Source organism: Ambystoma mexicanum, chromosome 4q (assembly GCF_040938575.1).
Source record: "Ambystoma mexicanum isolate Mex_15411 chromosome 4q, UKY_AmexF1_1, whole genome shotgun sequence".
In the NCBI taxonomy this organism is placed as follows: Eukaryota; Metazoa; Chordata; class Amphibia; order Caudata; family Ambystomatidae; genus Ambystoma; species Ambystoma mexicanum.
This window is the reverse complement of record NC_090928.1, coordinates 1219251415-1219272968: the sequence shown is the minus strand read 5'-3', so window position 1 is coordinate 1219272968 and position 21554 is coordinate 1219251415. Positions and strand designations below refer to the sequence as shown.

The 21554-nt window shown below is 42.9% G+C and overlaps 1 protein-coding gene across 4 annotated transcripts in view; it reads left to right on the top strand.

Moving 5' to 3' along the window:
- VEGFA (vascular endothelial growth factor A) overlaps positions 1 to 21554 on the top strand; it is a 91644-nt gene that overhangs the window by 57991 nt on the left and 12099 nt on the right. Inside the window, exons 4-7 of one of the 4 annotated variants that reach the window (XM_069608771.1) lie at positions 862 to 935; positions 1145 to 1177; positions 13653 to 13706; positions 16831 to 16962. In XM_069608771.1, the coding sequence (XP_069464872.1) occupies positions 862 to 935; positions 1145 to 1177; positions 13653 to 13706; positions 16831 to 16962 (293 nt within the window). Of the gene's footprint in view, positions 1 to 861; positions 936 to 1144; positions 1178 to 13652; positions 13722 to 16830; positions 16973 to 21554 lie in introns of those variants that run through there. The other 3 variants (XM_069608770.1, XM_069608772.1, XM_069608773.1) reach the window with 3 other exon arrangements.

The window sequence follows — 21554 nt, the reverse complement described above, 5'->3', positions numbered from 1 at the left end:
TGAATTATTTGAAGGCGTAAACAGTTATACGAGGACAAACCTGATCACAATGTGATCTTACTAATTATTGTTGCATTGAACCAGTGGTTATACTGTTTAGGGGTTTTATTTGACCAACTAATTTACTATGTGAGGGCTACAATTGAAGCAGTAAATAATATACAAACGGCTGGGCCTTACACTGAATCAATACACACTGTTTTGGGATAGAATTTAAGAAGTACGTTTAACTTTTGGGGCTTGAACTAAAGTAGCGCCTATAGTGTCCGATTCATGGAATTTTTTGCACGGTTCAAATTGACTTTGCACTGCTGAAAATTAACTTTGCACTGCCGACACAAACCCTGATTCATGGAACTGTGCAAAGTGTATTTTTGCAGTGCAACATTTTTATAGTACAAAATGACTGCACTGCCAAAAGTTCCATGTGTCGGCAATGCAAAGTCACTTTTCAGCAGTGCAAAGTCACTTTGAACTGTGCAAAAAATTCATTCCATGAATCAGGCCCATATTATTTAGAACTAGAATTGAAGAAGCACCTGTACTGTCTGGGGCTAGAATCGAAGACGTATGTATGCTGTTTAGGGCTACAACTGAAGCAGTAAATACTGTTGAGAGCTATAGTTAAAGTAGTAAATGAATTGTTTGGAGCTCAAACTGAAACCTGAAATATTGCAAAGCAGTTAATAGTTGGGGGTCTGGTTAGCAGGTGTGTACTATTGCATGCTAGAATCGTTGCAATGCCTCTACTGTTGGGATTACATAATGTCTAGCTATACCATTGCCGTGTGAGGCTTAAGTATTCTTTCTTTTATCTCTGGATGTGTATGACTTATCTATTCATGCTTTGTCTCCTTCTAGATAATGAGAATCAGACCTGGACATGACGTCATAATTGATATGAGCTTCCGGCAGCACAAACACTGTGACTGCAGGTGAGTACTACACAGACATCCCTTTGCCCCATACCGACTGGGGATGGGAGGGGCATAAATACTGACGTCACATAAGGACTGCTGCGCCCACCGTTGCCTAGCATGTGACAGTTCTAAGGATGCATTGACAGGCTATTTATGTAGGAACCAATGTGTGCTGAGATGCATCTTCCCAGTCTCTAACCACACTCTCATCCCCTTCCTTTCAGACCAAAGAATGAAATAAGAGGTAAACAAGAAAAGTAAGTGTTCCCAAACTTTTTCTATACTATTGTTTGACAAATGTTATTTTGAACTTTTTTGCTGGTTGTTTTCACAACAGAAGCTGCTAAAAGCCAGGATAGGTGAATAATAAGACACAGTGGCCTTGACTAGTATCCCAATATCATTCCATAGGAGTCTCTAAAAAAAATCAGCGGTCTACCAAAAACAGGACAGAGACAGGGGCTACTCGGAAGTAGCCCCTGATAGTAGCAAACGGACTGTTTTTATCAATTGTTCATGCCCAAGAAATCTCAACGATTCAATATGGGCACCATAGCTCCAATTTCCAGCCCCATTATTGGCTTGAAACCTCAAGAGATGGTAGTGAAATGCGACTGTATCACAAGTAGGGCTGTAAGGATAATTTTACACTGCTGTAAGGTGAAGGCACAGGGGTTTGAGTCTAGACCTCTATGGCGTACCATACAACTTATACCTGAACAGTGATTACAAAGGAACATAAAAGCATGCATGTAAAGATGTACAGCCATATTTAGCAGTTGCAACCTTTAGCCATTCTATAAAACTAAAATATACCCACTGGACCTGTGCCACTGTACCCCTTGGCCTCCCTATAGAATACTAAATGTTTTGAAGAGGTGACGTCCTGCCCTTGATAGAAGAGCCTAGGAATTGGTGACAAGAACAGACAAACCACTTCCAAACATTTGTCTTGATCCTTAGTGTTGATTTGAAGGGTTCATGCTATGCTCGTGTCCTAACAATAGTGTAGTGTTCAAATGCTAGGTCCTCACTGTGAATATTTTTAATTTCCCTTTCTGTTCTGCCTAAAGGCAAAGCCGATGGTCAAACATCTTAAAATTGTGGTGTGACTAAATAATTTGCCCAAAGTCATGAAGGGGCAGGAAACTTTCCATCCATGTGACGTTATATTAAGTGGCATTTCTAGAGCATATTATCTGGCATCGTTATGGCCTTGAAGCGCTGACTGGTATCTTGAGAATGATTAATGTACAAGATGTTTCTCCATGCGAAAAGGCAACCAGAAAACAGCCAAGAGACTGACTCATGTTGGCGTAGTTTGGGTAGAGTTTAGTAAACAGGTTTAGATTTGTGGCAGTGGGTGAGGTGTATGATGAGGAGTGGGGCTAATTGTTGGGTAAGGATTGCAGTGGTGCGTGATATTTGATTGTACATGTGTTTATAATGGTGGCTGAGTTGTTAATGCATTTGGGGGTTTATGTTGGTGGTTGTGCTTTGTGATAGCAAATGGTGTTCCAGACTGTGGGAAGGGTTAAAAATGCCTGAAAAGGTTTTTGGTGGTGGGTAAGATTTACAATGCTCGGTAAGTGATTTATGAAGGGTAAAGTAGCATAAGTAAGTCCTTTTCAGTGGAATGAGAAAAGGGTTGCAGAAGAGGACGGGAAAGAGGATTGAGTATTGTGACTGTCACCTTCCATGTGGCACTGAAAGTGACAAGCAGCTTGGTCGCTGAGTTGCAAAGATGGAAGTGATCATGCATTGCTCAGGCTGGTAAAGGTCAAGCAATCTCTCCCTCCATGGAGTTGGTAGGCAGTCTCTTGTCCTTCTGTAGTACTCTACATTTGGGTGGGGATAAGGATCCCCCCAAAGCTCCTCAGACTATCAGTTATAGGTTTCCTTCTGCCTAGTTAATATTCAAATTTCATGAAGCGCTTCACGACGACTTAGTACAGATTCTGAGCATTTTAGATCTTTGCAATTAAATAACCAAAGCAGCTCTCATCAGTGTGAAAATCAATGAATGGCAAATAGGTTCATATAGTCGAAATAATATTATTATGTATAAGCCCAGTGAAATATTTTTCTGAAATTGCCTGGGGCGCTGCCACTGCTAATGCCAGCACTACTGGTACCCGTACACGCCTGGATAGTGGGGGTTCTAACTTGCCCTACACTGACTCAGCATTCACGTCTCTGAGCATGCACGGGCGCGAGTGTGGAATGGGAACATTCCAGAGAGTTCATGGAGTTACAGATGTACATTTTATAGTAGAACTTTGGGGCGAGGTGGTGACTCAACCTGGGAGTGTGAAAGGGGAGAGGAAGCGCAGAAAATGGAAAGAGCAAGGAATACACAAAATGCGGGGTGAAGCTTACCACGTCTCTTTTGTTATTTCACTGAGGCGCACTAAGTGGCACGAGTTTGCCAGAACTAGGATCTGAGTGTGCTGTGCCTAGGGTCCAAAGCAGCTTCACGCGGAGGACATCGAATTAGGCCAAACCATGTGAGGCGTTGTTTGCCCTCTTGTGCAGGTGGGGTGTGACCTAGCAGCATGGGCTGAACCACTTTTGAGGTCAAAATGATTTTTGAATGTTTTCTCCTTCTGTAACGTTACAGATTGTCTAAACACGGTGGAAAGGAAGGTTGCATAGAGGATGTCCAGGTGGTTGTGATCCATCACATTTTGATTGTTTCACTGAGAATGACAGACTCAGTAATGTAGAGAGTGCCCAAGGAAAGGAGGACCTCATATGGAAAAAATATCAGTAAGCAAGAGGAAGCAAGTCTGAGAGAACTAGTGAAAAGCTGGATGAAGGATGGGTTGAATTTCACTCCTGAATGACAGAAGCGCCATCAGCAAGAGACTTTACCAATTAGCATGTATGTTTTCTCTCCACGTGCACCTACACACAAACACCAAAATCCTTGCTTTTTCTACCACGATGTATGAGGGAAATATGTACACCCTGGGGCAGATGTTTAAGCTACAGTGCCCAGAATAGCCTGGGGAACACCTTTCACGTCCAGGAAACTTCTGTTGTACAAGAGATGAAATCCTTTACTTGCTCTATCACCTGTCGTGTATGGTGACCAATGATGACACCTTGTTCCGCACTCCATGGCCTGAAATGCAGTCTCAGGCTTGTATTAATGGAACATTATCTGCGATTAATACTAGGCAGTTTGTGTGAGAGTTCATATATTGAGTGGAGGGGGGGCACTGTCTCTAAATATCCCAGCAGACAACCCACAACCCTCCACAGAATAAAGGAGGGAGATCCCCCATGAACACCACAATACGTTAGACTAGCAGGGACGCATATCACAGGTGGCCACATCATAGAAGGTACGATGGAGCGGCACCACTAACCAACCCACTAATAATCTCATCCCTCTGCTCACCCCTCTCAAATTCTAAACATAGCACAACCATACCTTAACTGCACAACAAACCACACACACTTCACTACACCGCAACAACAAAACAAACCACACATATCCTCACACAAAAGCACACGACATCTACCGACTGAAAAATCACACCCACACTCAGCGAACGGTGTTAACCCGAAATGAACCTGCCAACAGCACATCACAGCTCCCTGGAGCCTTTTCTCACTAAGTCCTAACTTACCGTACCCCCTTGCTTTTCGGATCCACCAGAACACCAGGGCCCACTGCCGTGATGATGGTGCACCGTATAAAAATCCTTTAACATAACATATTACATGGTTCAGGAGTCTAGTCGGAGTATGAAATGCCATTCTTTTATCTCTCAATAATTTAACACACATATTGAATAATGTTCTTGGAAGCGGATGGTAACCTGTGCTAGAAATGCCTTATTTGTAATGAAAGGTATGATCTCTTGGTTTATAACTGACAATTGGGGGGTTCGAGCATTGTTATAAAGTTTTGTTGTGAATGATGTTACTGGTTGTGTGTGGGTGCGGTGCATTTTATATGTAGGGATATTGTCAGCTTTTTCAAAGTTAAATGTCAACTTGCACATAAAAATAATATATGAACCATTGTTTCCCCTCCCCGCCTTCTCCATAACCTCATATGTACCTTGAGATCCTGGGCAGAAGATTAATACCTGAAGATCCTGCAGACCTAATGCAGTGGCAGCTATCGGCCAAACAATGTATGCTAGTATGAATGATCTGCATTTACCGCATGCTCACTCAACCTATCTCATATACTTAATGCACAGGAAGCAATGGAATCATGACATAAGTATGCAGGGAGATGTACAATGCTTGTTCTTTTATTAGCACCTAAACCGAGTGCGGCAGTGAATCAGGATGCTCCCAATCCACGCTGATTCATACAATCCAAGGTGGGTTTGGAACAATCTGTGCGCTGACCACACCCGCCCCACATCTTCCATCCCCTACCTTCAATCTACTCGCCGCATCGCATCCATTCACCCCGAACCGGCCCCCACTCACTTGCATTTCTTGGGCGCTCCTTCTTACATAACTCCGGGGCCACAATGGAAATGGAAGCGTTGGCTCGACATGGAGTCCTGCCTTCCATTTCCATGATGCGGTACCATCCAGACTTCTGGTTATGTTACTAGCATTTATAGCATACACAGCTGCCATTTGCATGGTCTCTAGGTGCTCTGGCGGATCTGAAAGAGAGGTTGGGTATGGTTAGTGCAAAGAAAGAAGCAAAGATGCAAGAATACTGTGCTCTTGTGTTGATGCGTGCAGATTGGAAGCGTCCAGAGCTCAGCATGTGTACGTTTCTCTGTGATTTCTGTCACGAGCGATGATTTGTTTGTGTCTAGAAAGGATACCTTGTGTGCACTGCGCATTAGGCAGCTGTGGCCCCAAGTCTGTGGTATGCAAATTGGTTGTAGGTGTGGTGTTCCATTGTGTGGCGTCTTTAAGAGGGGTCATTGCAAAGCTGTATGTGAGCAGCGGTTTGTTAGGCTGGGTCTAGTAGTGGTGCATTAGCCAGTTAATCTGGCAGCAAAACGACAATTAAAAATATCTGCAAATGAATTAATCTAGATAATGAAGATGATCAGATTATACAGTAAATGTATATAACTTCAAACATATTAGTCTAGCTACAACAATCAAAGTAGCTGTCCATAAAACTAATTTAGCCTCCACAACAACAAAAAATGAGTCTACCTCTCCAATTAATTAATCTGGATCCGGAAGTAGACCTGACAATAACAATCAATTAATCTGTGCATAAAATAATTCTAGACGAAAAGGAATTAATCTAGCTTCGAAAGGAATAATATAGCTGAAACAGTCCATGGAAGAAGGTTGTGCTGTGCGAAAGTTTTGATTGGTACAATGCACTCAAAACACTGCATGCAAGTGTATTGTTTTCAGTTAGACCACTAAAATGCTTAAAATGTGTTATTTTTATAAATATAATTCAAACTAAATGAAAAAAAGAAGATCATGCATGTACAGAACCAAATCTGGTGAGCATCCGCACGGCAATAAAGTATCTGCAGCTAGCTGTACAACACGAGTCAAGGAGCATTTCTGGGATGGCGGTAACGACTAAAGAAACTACGATTCAACTACCAGGATCAAGTTTCATTAGGAAGTCCCACCATGCCGTAGGTTAAGCGGCCATGCACCCGACCTGAAGACACAAACTAGTAGAATCTCAAGGCAAGGAACACACACAACACAGAAGAAACGCCTACACTTTGCCCCTTCCTTTAATATCTACTTCAGGACCATGTCTTGTGTACACAGCCTTGCTCCGTGAGTAGCACAGGCTTCCCTGACCGTCATCTCCCAATTAAATGAATGTGATTGAAGGGGTGGGGTGGTGTGGGGTAAAGAAAGTGTGTCGAAAAAAATCTATCCTTAAAGCACACCTGTTTCCAGTAGTTATGAGAATAAATCAATGATATATAAAAAGATTTAGGGAAAGTATAGGTGTGGGGGAGGAGAAAAATGCAATCCTGGAACAACCGTTGCAGATCAAATGTGAAGACAATGAGTGCTCTATATTAAAGGACACTCCCATCTCCTGCACACTGGCTACGGCTTAGGAAGCCAAAAACTTTATTGAGATCTGTCGAATATCTTGCGTTGATCCTAATGCCTTACTACTGAATGATAGATCTTTACAAAAAAAGAGATATTAATTAGTTCATATCATCATAAATCAAAAAACGGTTCTGCATAATGATGACATTTCAAATAAAATCAGCTCAACGCATTTCGGGATATGTTGATCCTTTTTGATTCATGATGACTGCATTTACATTACTAAACTAAACATAATATGTTATGAATGTATCCTGTCATTCAGTAGTAAAGCATTACAATCACCACAAGATATTCTACTGAACTCATAGAAAGGTTTGACTTCCTAGGCCGTAGACAGCGTGCAGGGGACGGGAGTGTCCTTTAACATATGTGACGAATCTAATATCGTCAGGGATTCTCTGAAGGGAAACTTCCCTTACGTGGCCAGGGAAAAGCAGAATCTAGGGGTGGCTATGTGCGGGAGGACCACATAGGGGCTGTTAACTCCAGATAGACATAACAAAAACCATTCACCTGTATTTCTCACTGACACCCATTTTCCTTTTCAACATTCTTGTATATTGTAATACAAATATAGAATCTCCATGTTTACCCAATCAGCAACCTTATTTGCATTTTCCTCTGCTTGACAGTACTGAAACGAGGACGAGGGATGGAGTAAGGTAGATCCTCATAGATCAACATAATCTGGCAATCATAAATCCCCATGATGTATGTACACCTTTACAACCCACTTGTAGGGCCTATTGTAATGTGGAGGAATAAACCCCAGGCTTTTGCCCCCCTCCCATTTAAGTACTGATATGAGGAAGAGAGATGGAGCAATGAAGATGCCGAGAAGTGGTAAGCTAACGTAGCATTCTAGTCTTTGGAAGCTTTTGACTAATGCCGGGAAGTTTAAAACAGCTACAGCTATAACAATGAAGAGAGGGTTTGGCAGAGTCCGAGGTTGTCAGTAACGCGTGCAAATGCAGACAAGGACGCAAGAAGTGAGAAGCTTGTGAATCGCAGCGGAGAGGCTCAATTGTACAGTGTGAGGACGAATTGAGCCAAAAGCTGCCTGGTGACCGGGAGCAGCAGGAGCCGCCTGGACCGAGAGAAACCAGAGCGAAGACGGACTGGCTGACGGGACAGACATCTAGTCAGCGGACTGAACGAGAAGCCAAAGGGAGGACGCAAGGACAGCCAGAGATGCCCGATAAGCACAGGGATATGGAATGGGTTACTAGGGTGCCTAGGAGCGCATGTCGCATCACGCAGAGTATGCGAGATAAAGTCACTAAAAGCAAAAACAGAAATGATATAAATGAGAACATTGGTGAAAGGGGGTCGGAAACCCAATATTCCAAAGGAAGGAGAGATGTGTATATGAACATTGTTAAAAGTGAAACGTAAATCCAAAACCATATAAGAGGAACTGCGATACTTAAGAATAGAGTAGAAAAGGGGTCAGAGACCCTACCTTTTGAAAGGAGAGAAAGTAAATACGAACTATGTTGAAAAGGTGTCAGTGACTCCACTGTGGAAAACCACTGTGAAGTGGTTGAAAGAAAGAGTAACTAAAAGAGAGAAAGCCCTAGCCGATTAGTGCACCAGACCGACAGAAAGTGTGACACTCATACCCAGAAGGGGGAGACAAGAAGCAAAGTGATATCCTGGCAGGAGAGAATACCAGGAGTAGGAAGTGAAGCAGTACCCTGGCAGGAGAGTATACCAGGAGTAAGAAGCAAAGCAATATCTTGGGGGGCCAGTCCAAGAATAAGAAGTGAAATGATATCCTGGCAGGAGATTAAACCGGGAGTTAGAAATAAAGTGATAATTTGGCAAGGAAGTAAACCAGGGATGAGAAGCCAAGCAATATCCTGGCAAGAAAGTAAACTATGATTGAGGAGTGAAACAATATTCTGGAAAGGGAACAACCCAGGAGTGAGAAGAGGTAGAGCGACATCCTGGCAAGGGAGTAACCCAGGAGTGTAAACTTGAAGTTGTGGAAATAAAAAGGAAGAAGTATACCCCATGTAAGGATTGAAGAGAGAGTCATAAATACCCTAGCAGGAGAGAGCACAAGGATTGGAAAGTGAATCAGCTGGAGTAGTGTAAAGAAGCTGCACTTTTGAAGGAAACTCAAAGGAAGGCTCATGTCCTTGTGAGGTACTATTAAAACGTGATAAAGAGACACTTTGAACTGCCAGAAGGAGTCAGGGGATGGGAGACCCCTTTCCTGGCAAGACACTGTTTTATTCTTATGTTCTGCACCTTAAGCCCTTATGTTGAGAACTTTTGAAACAAACTACAAGTATGTAGCATACCAGATTATCCCGATACACATTATATTGAATTTAGAGTGTAAGGTTCACATTAGTATTTTCGGACACAGGACAGAGGACGCGCTTTTATTTTAATATCCTTACAAAGGGGGTCCTTAGTTTGATTGACGCAGGGAAACCCCTCTTAGATTCAGGGATAGATAGGACTTTCTCCAATCCTACATATTATTTTCTGGAAATAAGTCTATAGCAGCCAACAAACATGCCACTGTGTCTGAGTCTTAAGCTTGACCCCTTCCTTATAAATAGGACACCCTTTCTCTCCACATTTGCTCCCAACTGACATTTCATTCTCTGCCTATTTTCCAGCAAAACAAAACGCACCCATTTACTTTACCTTCAATGATTCAGCCAGCAACCCCTCCTTCCTCACATCTATCCTCCACCTTGCGATCCGTCTTCAAGCCCCCAAAGAAGAAGCGACTTGGGAGAGCGGATGGCAGGGTGGGGGGAGTGGTGCCTAGAGATCTACCAGAGCGGCAAATGCACAAAGCTTAAGTTTTTTGTATCATCTTCCACCCCACACCACTAAGTTCCCTCACTCAAGAATACCGCCTCCACAAATAGTAATAGTACCATGCGTAGTAGAGCTGCTATTAGTAATAGTGCTATTAATAGTAATAGTGCCGCCATTAGCAACACACAAAACGTCATTGTAGGATTTGGTTTCGCAGAGCAGCATTAAGAGTCTGTGTGACCTCAGCTCAGCCCTGTGAAACATATCCTACGCAAAGGTCATGTTCACATGATACATTCTTGTACTGGGCACGAATGAAGAGCTTTGAAAAGATGCAACAGTTTGTTTTTCAGCTTACTGGAATATGTGGGAAAGGCACTCATTCTTCAGCAATAGTTGTTGTTAGTTTAAAGTTTACATGAATTTACAGTGCATTAAGTGCACTCAAGTGAAGTAGTTTAAAGATAACATGACTAGCAACTGTTTAGATGGTTGGTTTACTGGAGTTTCGTGGAATAGCCTGGGAATGTACGTTCAGAATATTTAAATATGAGGCCTCCTCCATGCTTTGAGGAAAATACCTGAGAACCTAGGGTGATATTTATCTGACGTATGTTGCAGTGCACTCATGCAGAAGTGGGCTTTCTCATAAGGGCAGAGGGAACGCCCCTTTATTGCCACAGTTCTTGTGCATTTGCCAGAACACATACATCTGCACGCTGTTATTGGTAACTTGAGATCCTTAAGGAAACCTCTTATTTTAAGAGGTTTAGTTGAACGCAAGGCTGCATGCCAGGTTTTCCAGTCTTGGCTAATCATGTCTTTGGTTTAGCACTGTGGTTACAATGGAGCGTAGGCCGATTTCTGAAGGTCTGCAGTCTATATCAGCAGGCAAGTTGATTTTGGTTCTCATCCATGGAACTGCGTCTAGAGTCTCTTTGATTGTTAAGTCTGTCCGAATTAGAATTGATAAACAAAGCACTGCCTCGCAGGGGATGGCCTCCAACTATTAACGAGGTTACATAGAGATACAATCGTGAGCCATCATGATATCTGAATAGAGCTAAGTGTGGAACATCATTCTGACAGATTGGGTTTGTCACCCTCTTTGGAGGGCTGTCTCCTTTCTTATCCCCAAAAAGTTCTTTGCTCAATGGGTTTAACAGTCACAAGATACTTTTCGGTAATCGTGATATTTCTGTGAATTGTGTTTTCAGTTGATTTGTTATCCATACTATTGCAACATGCTCTCTGTCTTATGCCTGGATATAAACCCATATCAATTAAAGTCGAAATGGTGCATTATGTGATCTCACACCTCATGTTTCCCATTTTCAGTCATTGGGCTGTCTTGTAGATTTACAAAAGACACATTTCCAGCACCTGATTGTCAACAGCAAAAATCACTTAAAATCTGAATTGAAAAGTTTTAGTTGGCAATTTTAGAGAATTTATAAGGCCAAAAGATAGTATACTAGGTCTTCATGGCAGTTTTACTGGTCAATTTAATTGAGTATTAATGATTTTAAAGACAATGAAAACCTACACACATCATTTTCTAAGTTATAGAATGTATAAAGAAAAATGCTTGGCCTTTTCAGTGTGTTATAGCTGTGATGGTTCATGGCTAGTATTGTGGCATGTTTTCTTCGGTTTTCCAAAACATTTCCAAGACTTAAGTCTGCACATTCACACTTATTCAATTTCCTCCATGTGTTTTCCTCCAGCAGGGCGTACCTCGAGAGATAGTTTTAATTTAAACTGTATAAATTCCATAAATAATTTACTGAAAATGCACTGTGCTCGGAATCCGCTTGTTCTGAATCTATCATTTGAGTCAGAGTGTAGCTGAAGGTCCTATATTTGATTCATAGATATAACTACACAGAAGGGAAGGTGGTGCATGGTCTTAGATTAAAAACAAGGCGATAGATTGAAATATTGTTGAAGGGGTGGGTGACATTAGCATTACAGCAGCAGAGCCACAAAGGAAACCTAAAGTGCTGCGACTCTGTACTAGCCATAGTTGTTACTTTTTAATTTAATGTTAAAAATATATATTTCTTAACCTTATTTTGGTGAACTGACTCTTAATGGTAGCTTCCAGTGAACATTACTTTAAAACCAATTTCGTATGTCTGAAGAAAATTTGCTAATTTAGGGTAACGTCATTTGCATTTCAATGTTAGTAGAGAAATTGGATGGACTTTTCCATTTTGTTCGCATGTTATGTTAGACACAGTGGTGTTTTGAATGAAGCACCACGTTAAGGGTTATTAGAACTGTTGACCTATTGGTTTAAATATAAATGAAGGAACACACTTTATAAAATTCTTATTCAATTTGCTCTTCAGTGTAGGCATCCCAAATATATATCAACATTCAAACACCTGTGGCTGTTGCTATTCACTTTCCAAACGCTTTTCGGATTGTTTTTTCCCTAGGGGAGCGGCGGGGGGGGGGGGTCAGGGGGGGATATCTATTGAATATCAGTTATGCTTATGTACTCAGAGGAGAATGGCGTTTTCTTCAATGGGCCTGAAAGGGAAACTCACATCAAAACACTGCACAAAAGGGAATATACACTGACCTACAGTTCGTTCAGCCGAATTCAGAACAGAACCATGCCCCCACACAAACTGGGACCTACAAGGGATTTAAATTAGTGTTCCGAAGCAAACCAACATGTTTTATTGAAAAACATAGTTGCACAACAAGGTCATGTTGTTACTTAAAAAGTTCCTGCACTGGCCTGCAGCTAGTAGCTTTACCACTTCGGAAAAGGTATACTTATCCTTTTGGTACTGTGTGCCTTCAGATTCATGCCTGTTGGTTTATTGCTTTATGGGCATATTTCTGAGCAAAACTCCAAACTCTGCATGTGCTGAATAACATTTTCACAAAAGCTACCATAGTCATATGTTTTGGTACGATTTGACATTTTAAGTTATGCATAACTACTGGAAGTCATTATATCACTACAAAACCGTTGCATTGGTATCACTTATCCAGGTATCTAGTTGACTACTAACCTCTCTACTCAGAACAGACGTAATACAGTCCACAGTAACAAGAACGCAAATCACCTTCGACATGCATTCCTTCTCTGGGCAAATCGACTTTTACTGCCCTTTCAAATGCAATATTGACTGTTACCTAAACTGAAGGATTCATTCATTTTTCACCATAATTATGGTCCCAACATGACTGAGTGTGGTTCTCGGGTCTCCATTCTGGAAGTATAACCATAAAGATGGAGTCACGATCTGCATGCCAGAGCCCGATAGATCCTACATATGGATTTGAGATGACTTAAACCCGTTTCGCCTGGGTAAGAGTTGCTTAAGGAGAGATCCAACAGTAAAACGTAAATGCATCCAAGAAGGCAACGTTTCAGCTGAGATGTAGCTCTAGGACACGCGGTTAGTGAGAGAAGTTGTCAAGTGGAGGCTAAGGAGAAACAAAAAAGTGCTAATTTTCTTCGTGAAAGGGTTTCAATTCAAATGTGCCTTGGAAGTGCCACTGTACTGATAGTAGAAACTGGCCTGGGACCATGCAGTAGATTTAATTTTCGGTATTAGAGCAGGGAAGAAAATAGGTTGAGCAGGTGGACTTGGCGCCATGTCTCTGTTAACCAGGTCTGAGACCTTTTGAACCTTATTTTTAGATATGAGCTAAATTTTTGCAAATGAAGAGAATTCTTGTAGTTAAGATGGGAGAAAGTGTAGTTCAAACTGGCAATGTCAATGCATGTGACGAGCAATCGGGTGTCTCAAGAACTCTCTCCCGCCCTCTTCAGTCTTTTCACCTGCTGTTTTGACCATTGCACGCTGACTTTTACTCCTTTCTTTTTTTGTTTTGTCCTTCTTCGCTGTCTCTCGCACTCTTTTGTTTTTCTTCCAGAAAGTCAAAACGAGCAAAGGGAAAGGGTCAAAAAAGAAAGCGCAAGAGAAGCCGGTACAAACCACGCTTGTACGTTTGTATCGTGTCCCTTCCCATACCCCAGTGCTGTTGCACCCCATTTCCCTTCCCCCTGTTCCAAACAGACTCACTGGAACACTTATCTCACTTGTCTGTGGCACACGCAGAATTAGTTAAAATGGGGTTGAGCAAATCAAAAATTGCCCGTGGGGGAATTGTGGTGGCAGAGGTGAAGGTGGATGCATTGCCTGTGATAATGAACTGTGTAACTGAGGTTACTCATGCCAAGAAGCGTTGATTGATTCTTTGGTGTGGGTGGCCTCCCTAACTGCAGTGGACAGGGGCCCCTCTCTTAAACTCATTCCTTCCTTGGCAATTTCCTCCTCCAGTGGAGCACTCCAGTGCAGCAGACACTTCCTCCTAAAAAACAAGTTTTCAATGCAGTACGACACACTCCTTCCGTTTAACAGCTTCTGTCTGTGTTTGGTCACTGTGGCATATTTTTGTGTGGAAATTTTGTTTTGTTTGCTGTGGGTTCTTGTTTTGTTTGCATTTGACATGGGGCTCTGCATGGACTCTGTTAAAAATGTAGCTTGATGTTGAGTTATCATGATTGAAAAAAAAATTCCTGCTGGGATGGCTTGCTTACCTTTTTTCTTTTTCTCACAGCTTGAAAAATCCTGCATTCGAGGGGGAGCGCTTGCTCTACCTATAATTGATTGCTCTTATTTGCAAGAAGATCACTTAGTTCTTATAAGAGCAGCATATACATAAATGGACCAATAGCTGACGTTGAGCAAGCTGATTTCTTTTAGATGAGCTAACAATCTCTTATGAAAGACATGCTATGACAACAACTAATGGCCTAGGAATCGTAAGGTGTTTTACACAATGACCTGCAATTACGTTCAGACATATGCCTTCTGCTTCCAATCGAAGAATCGAACGGCAGCACTCTTAAGATGAAACGTCAGATTGTAAAAATGGAGCCTTCAGTGTGATAATTGGTGGCTACTCAGTGATCCTGGTAGCTGCATAGTTAACTGAGCCTTTTTTCACCTCCACTTGCATACAATCGGTTGCTGTACAGGGAAAGCCAGCAATCGAATCGTTGAATGAGGCAGTGTGCGTGCGAACTTTGCTGCCAAGTTACTTAAACGTTGGCAGGTTCAGGATCTTGTGAAGAGTCCACACACTGTAGAATTGTACCGAAGCCATCAGCAATCTCTTACTAGACCGAGAAGCCATCCGCAATCTCTTACTAGACCGAGCACCATTCACCTGCGCTGTATGTATTGTTAGGGCTTATAAATACTGTTCAAAAGCCACTGATTATCCCAGGGGTTCTAACATGATCACAGTCACTGTAGAACATGTCTCACTGTGGTCAATGAATAGTGGTACCATAAATGTATGCTGAGGAAGGTGTAGGAGACAAAAGGCCAATGTCCAGTGAAAGCACATAAAAACTCATGCTCCAGTTTGAAGCATCTGCAAAGTAAACTTGCATATAGAAAAAGCAACACTAGAGGCCTTTCTGATGCAGCAGAGACTGCTTCAGAAAATTTAAGGAAATGAATGATGCCAAAACCAATGGCGCAATGTATGGTCGAATTTGACTGTTCCTCTCGAGGAACGTTGGGTGTGGGCCATCACCACTGAAAGGGTGAGTAGATTTGTCATTAGATTCTCTACCAGGTTCTTCACTACCCAGTTGTGGGTGCCTTTGGTCAGTACTGACTCTGTAGTCTCCATCCAAGGACGATAACTCATCTCTTGCCCTGTGTTCAGATTTTCTTCAATTACAAAACCAATGTTTGTAGCCAGAAAACCAGACAAAGCAGATGTAGAATCAGCAATCACAATCAGCCAAAACTTTTGTCAACTTGAATGCACCCGTGGGGATTAATCACCCAAAAAACATTGTAGATGCAGTGTTAAACATAAACCACATTGATGACCAAGATATGTTAAACGCCCAGCACCGTTTTGAGTTATGCCATGGTTACATGTTGCATTCACAATAACAGATTTTCAGCCAACCCATGAAAATGCAAAGGACCGTCACACTTTTTACTGTGCCTGTTAAGGATTCAGCACTTTAGGGATTCTAGGTCTTGTGGCCCTTTCCCAGTATAACCGAAGAACCATCATTTAGCCATCTTCTGAAGGGATGACTTCAGGGGACCCTAAAATGATGAAATAGTGGATGCATTGTGTTCACGGCATTGCTGAATAGTGATGAAAACACCACCACAGATTCTGTATAAACCAACACCTTGTGCCTAGCTATTTCTTGACTTAGCATGATGGTGTAGCCAGTATCTGAGCGCCGAATGTTTTAATTGCAGCCTCAGTTCAAATCACGCAAGCCCCCAACTTGTTTAAAGAATATTCACCAGATCAAAAGTAACAGTCTGATACTATATGGGATGTTCCTGCAATGCTATCCAATTTCCATTTCTTAAAGCTATTATAGAGTTACTGAGCTCACTCCTATGCGACATCTCAGTGTGATGCAGAGTTGTTAAAAAGTGTACATAACGTAACCTATCATCTGACTTTTATATTTAGCCCATTGAATTCACGCATTCACGTCATTTTCGTCCTGCATTGGGTTATGAGGCACCTATTATTTCAAGGCCTAGCACTGTTGTTTATAGTGATGAATTGGCCCGTCTAGGAACCGAATACAGCACAGCAGCTTAAAAAATGTGCATGTAACCAAGTAGAAATTCCATGGTTGTGTTGATGTTAAGCACGGGCGCACGTCGCACACTACACGTCTTCAAATGCAAAAATAAAATTAATTGTGTGAAGCCTTGTCTTATTTAAGTGCTCTTTCAAGCCTGCTCTGCCACCCTCCCCACCTGCCCACAGTCTACGTTCCTCAAAATGCAGGATTTTTGGCAGTGCTCTGCTTTTGTAAGCCTTCTATCCTCTCTCTCTGCCTCTGCTATCTTTTTGGAAATTTGGTACAAGTGTTTTTTTCTTTGCAATGGGTTCAGTCTGGCTTGAATTTGGGAGGTTGAGAAGGCTGTGGGGAGGGGGTGGCTGAATGGCGGGAACGGGAGGGAGCTTGATGTTATTGCATGTTAACGTTTCTCTCTTGCTAAAGCTGCTGTAGCTTAGAATCTGTCTCCCTTTTGCCTTTTTGCAGTCATTGTGAACCTTGCAAAGAGAGGAGAAAGCACTTGTTTGTCCAAGACCCCCAGACTTGTAAATGCTCCTGCAAATTCACAGACTCACGTTGCAAGTCGAAGCAGCTTGAGTTAAACGAAAGGACTTGCAGGTTGGTTTAAGTTTTGCCAGAAGACAAAGTAGATTTTTTTATTTAAAAAAAAAAAGAGGATGCCATTTCTCAGAAATAAGACAATGCTTGCTGCTTTTTTGCAATATTGTTTCTTGCGCAGAGGAAATCTGTTTCCTGGAGGTGTGGGGTGGGGTGAGTGAGGTTCATTTTATACTTAACATGGCTTTCTAAAAAGGTCAGATGCTGCTCAATGTTGAAGTTCCATTGAGGGGAGGGCGCTAAACAGCAGCTAGATGCTAAACCGTCTATGCATCCTATTGGGAGGAACGTAAATGATGGCAATACTATATTGGTTTCAGAATGACCAGCAGGTGTTTGTGGCACTATTAATATTAGCAGGTCATGGCTTCCCGTTTTGAAGCAAGAAGTCCATTGACCTTCAGTGCAAGGTTTCTTGTCCATTTCCTGTGAGCGTAAAAGAAGCTGGGAGAGAAATATGTATTGTCTGACTCTAAAACTCCCCTATAGTTACTCCCTAGCAGTGGAAGAAGCCTCCATTTTTGTAAGAAATCTGTGCTCAACAACACCAAAAATGTTGACGAGGAAGCTCTGTCTATATTCAGCCCATTCTACCAGCTGGAATGTGTAGGGTGGAGGAGAGGCGGCTCTTGTGATGATCCATAGTTAATGTGCGTCTACATTGGAGGCAAGATCAGCAATAGAAATATTGTGTTGATGGATTTGCTTGCGCCAGACCAAGCTTTGACACTCAACATCCTACATTTTGCACAGCTAGTTATGTTCAAGGTCGTGCATCTTAATCCAAATTCCTATGACAAACTTCAGTGGATGCCTTTCCTTCTTCCCCATCTTCCAAACTTTCAGACTACAGCTGGAGTGCTGTACTTGCTCAAAGGGATCAAGCACATTCCCCTCCATAGCAGTTGTTACATAGGGGACGGCATGGGCCCACTAAACTAGGTTTGCAAACTCTTCACTCTAGGTAATTTTTTAATGGGAGTTCCATTGCAGCTATTTGCCAAGATGCACATGACTTGTGGGTGAGCACTGAGGACCCATTCCAAAATATAAATATATCACACAGAAGCCTTTTAAAGATAAACCTCTGACAACTTTGCTGGAATTGAGAAAGGGGAATTTCGCCAAAGAGAAAATCCGATACATTTAAATTGAATTTGCTCTTAAAAAGCCTGAACAAAACCACACTGTTGGCTTTCTCGTTTTTCTTGAATGTTCACATTTTGCCCCAGGCACTTTGTCCTTCCCACAGCAGCAATGTCATCCCATAAAACGAGGTTCCAGTTGACAGTGCTATTGATATTTCTTGTCCAATAAATGTGCAGGCATATTTGTGCTGGCTGTTCACCACCACAAGAGTGTCACTAGTGTTCATGAGAGACTATGATAGAAGTGGCACTGCCTGTATCGGGCGATCACCAGTTTTGGACAATTATTGATGGTGACTTGCCAAAGCTCAAGGAAAGAGGAGTATGTGTTTGAACATCACCATACATAGGAAAACACAAGAAAGCTTGTTTAAACCAACCTGCATTTTGGTTTGCACCCATGGCCTTGCAAATAAGAAATGTGGTTTGGTATTCGGTTCTATATTTTGTTTGGAAGAATTTGGATCAAGTGTTTATTTTATATTTGTAGATTCACTTTAGCACTCTCTGCTTATTTCCGACTTCTGCTACTCTTGTCTTGTCAATGGACCTGCTTGCTTTTATCGCCAAAGGGAAGGGAGTAGTTTCTTACCTGTAACTCCATTTCTCCAGCGTTGGTATCTTTCATGGATTCACATGCTTAGAATATTCCCCGTCGTCAGACTGGGAACCCTCGGTACACATATATAGTCGTTTCCTATAGGAAAAAACTTCCGACACTTGTGTGTCCTATCCATATCTACGTCCTCCCCGGGGACGTCCACGCACGCCCCATAGGACGTAATGGTATAAAAGCCCCGCCCCCGCGGGTCCCGTCAGATTTCGACCCCTCCAAAGAAGAAAGGGGGAAACCTGTTTATGCACATATCATGCACATTGCATTTCGGGGAGGCTGGTGGGCGCATGTGAATCCATGAAAGATACCAACGCTGGAGAAATGGAGTTACAGGTAAGAAACTACTCCCTTCTCCAGCATTGGATCTTTCATGGATTCACATGCTTAGAATAGATTGTATAGCAGTATCCTAGAAGAAGGAGGTGAGAATGCAATGCAACATACATTACAAAACAAACCACTCCCAGTCCAAATATATATATATATATATATATGCACGTAAGCAGTAACATATTTCTGATATAAACATATTCATAATACATACATATATATATATATATATATATATATATATATATATATATATAAAGGCGACACATCAAGGAAAAAACCAAACATCGGCAAGGTAAAGACAACAGTCTCACCATTTGGCTTACCTCATTGAAAAAGATGGCGCAGCACTGCCCTCCCCATCTGTACTTCATCCGCATGCTGCCTTTCCAGGCAGTAATGGCGTGTGAACGTGTGTGGGACTGACCACGCCGCCGCCTGGCAGATGTCTGTCAGAGGAATTCCTGCCCATAGCGCCGCGGAGGAGGCTGTCGATCTCGTGGAATGGGCTCTAGGGTGCCCTTGTAGGGGTCTCCCGGCCTTGGAGTGACTAAAAGCAATTGCCGACGAGACCCATCGAGCCAGTCCTTGCTTGGAAATTGCCCTCCCTCTCGTCGACGGACCATATGCGATGAACAGCTGTCTGGTAGTTCTGAGTTCTTGCGTTCTTTGCAGATAAAACTTTAACGCTCTTTTCACATCGAGCGTATGAATAGCCTTTTCCGCCGTCGACGACGGGGTCGCAAAGAAAGTAGGGAGAGCAATGGTCGAGTGCTTGTGATAGACCGTCGGTACTTTTGGGATGAAAGTAGGATTAGTTGATAGTATCACTTTATCTTTAAAGAATCTCATATATGGAGGGTCTATGACTAATGCCTGTAATTCCGACACTCTTCTAGCTGACGTAATGGCAATTAAGAAAGCCAGCTTCCACGATAGGAACTGCATGGATGAAGAGGACATTTGTTCGAAAGGAGGCTTCATTAAAGCCGCCAACACCACATTTAGACTCCACGATGGTGGGAACCGCTTCGTAGGGGGAAAAGTTCTAAAGAGACCCCTCATGAAATGTTTTACCAGTCTGTCGCTGAATAACGGTGCGGAATGTCTCCTTCTCGTGAACCTTGAGATGGCCGCCAGGTGCACCTTGATCGATGACGAGGATAGCCCACTCTCTGCTAGGTGAAGAAGATACGGTAAAATTTGTTCAGGAGTCACTTCCCAAGGCCGTATCTCGTGCTGTGTTTGCCACCACATACAGAACCTTCGCCACTTGCATATGTATGACTTGTTAGTGGAAGGAGCTCTAGCAGCCTGTAGAATTTTCCGGCAATCCGACGAGACTTTCAAATTGCCAAATTCTGCAAAGTCAGGAGCCATGCCGTCAGGTTGAGGCTGTCCGGATTGTGATGCCACACCGTTCCCTTGTCCCTGGATAGGAGATTCGGAACTTTCTGGAAAGTTATCGGTTGTTCCAACGACAGGTGTAGTAGGTCGGAAAACCACGGTTGTCTCGGCCAATACGGTGCCACCAGAATGACCCGGCATTTGTATCTGCGAATCCATTGTATTGTCCTCCGTATAAGGGGAAACGGAGGGAAGGCGTACAGGAACTTGTCTGTCCATGGGAATGAGAACGCTTCCCCTAGGGATCCTTTCTGAGGCCATCGGCTCGCGAACTGCTCGCATTTCTTGTTTTCTTTCGTTGCGAAGAGATCGACTGAGGGGTGACCCCACCTTTTGAAGATTCTTTGCAGCTGAATGGTGTCCATCTCCCACTCGTGTATCTGAGCCATGCTCCTGCTCAGGGAATCCGCTTGTATGTTCTTCACTCCTGGGAGATGGTGAGCCACTATAGATATGTTGTGTTTCAAAGCCCAATGCCATACCTTTTGAGCCTCCACAGAAAGGGTCCTGGATCTTGTGCCGCCTTGTTTTATCAAGTAGAACATGGCTGTCGTGTTGTCTGTCAGCACTCTCCCTCTCGACCCCTTGATATGTGGGAGGAATGATTTCAAGGCCCATCTCACTGCCCTCAGTTCCAGTACATTGATATGTAGGCGTGATTCGGTGGGAGACCATCTGCCCTGGGTTTGGTGGTTGTCCATGTATGCTCCCCAGCCCGTCAGGGATGCGTCCGTGATGATGGTATTCTGAAATTCGTGTTCTTGTAGAGGAACCCCTCTGTCCAGGTTGTGAACGATTTTCCACCATTGGAGGGCTCAGATCATTTCGTCGTCGTCGACGGTTAGCCTGTCTGACCACCGACCCGTGGACTGCTTCCATCTGTCCGCTAGGAATTCCTGAAGTGGCCTCATGAACAGTCGACAGTTGGCTACTAGATGGATGCAGGAAGCCAAGGAACCTAGGATTGCCACATACTTTCTCACTGAGAGTGTGCCATGGAGACGTAGTTGACTCGTCAGCCGATTGATCTTTGACATTCTGTCTAGGGAAGGCTTCACTATTCCCGACTGGGTTTCGAATTGAGCTCCCAA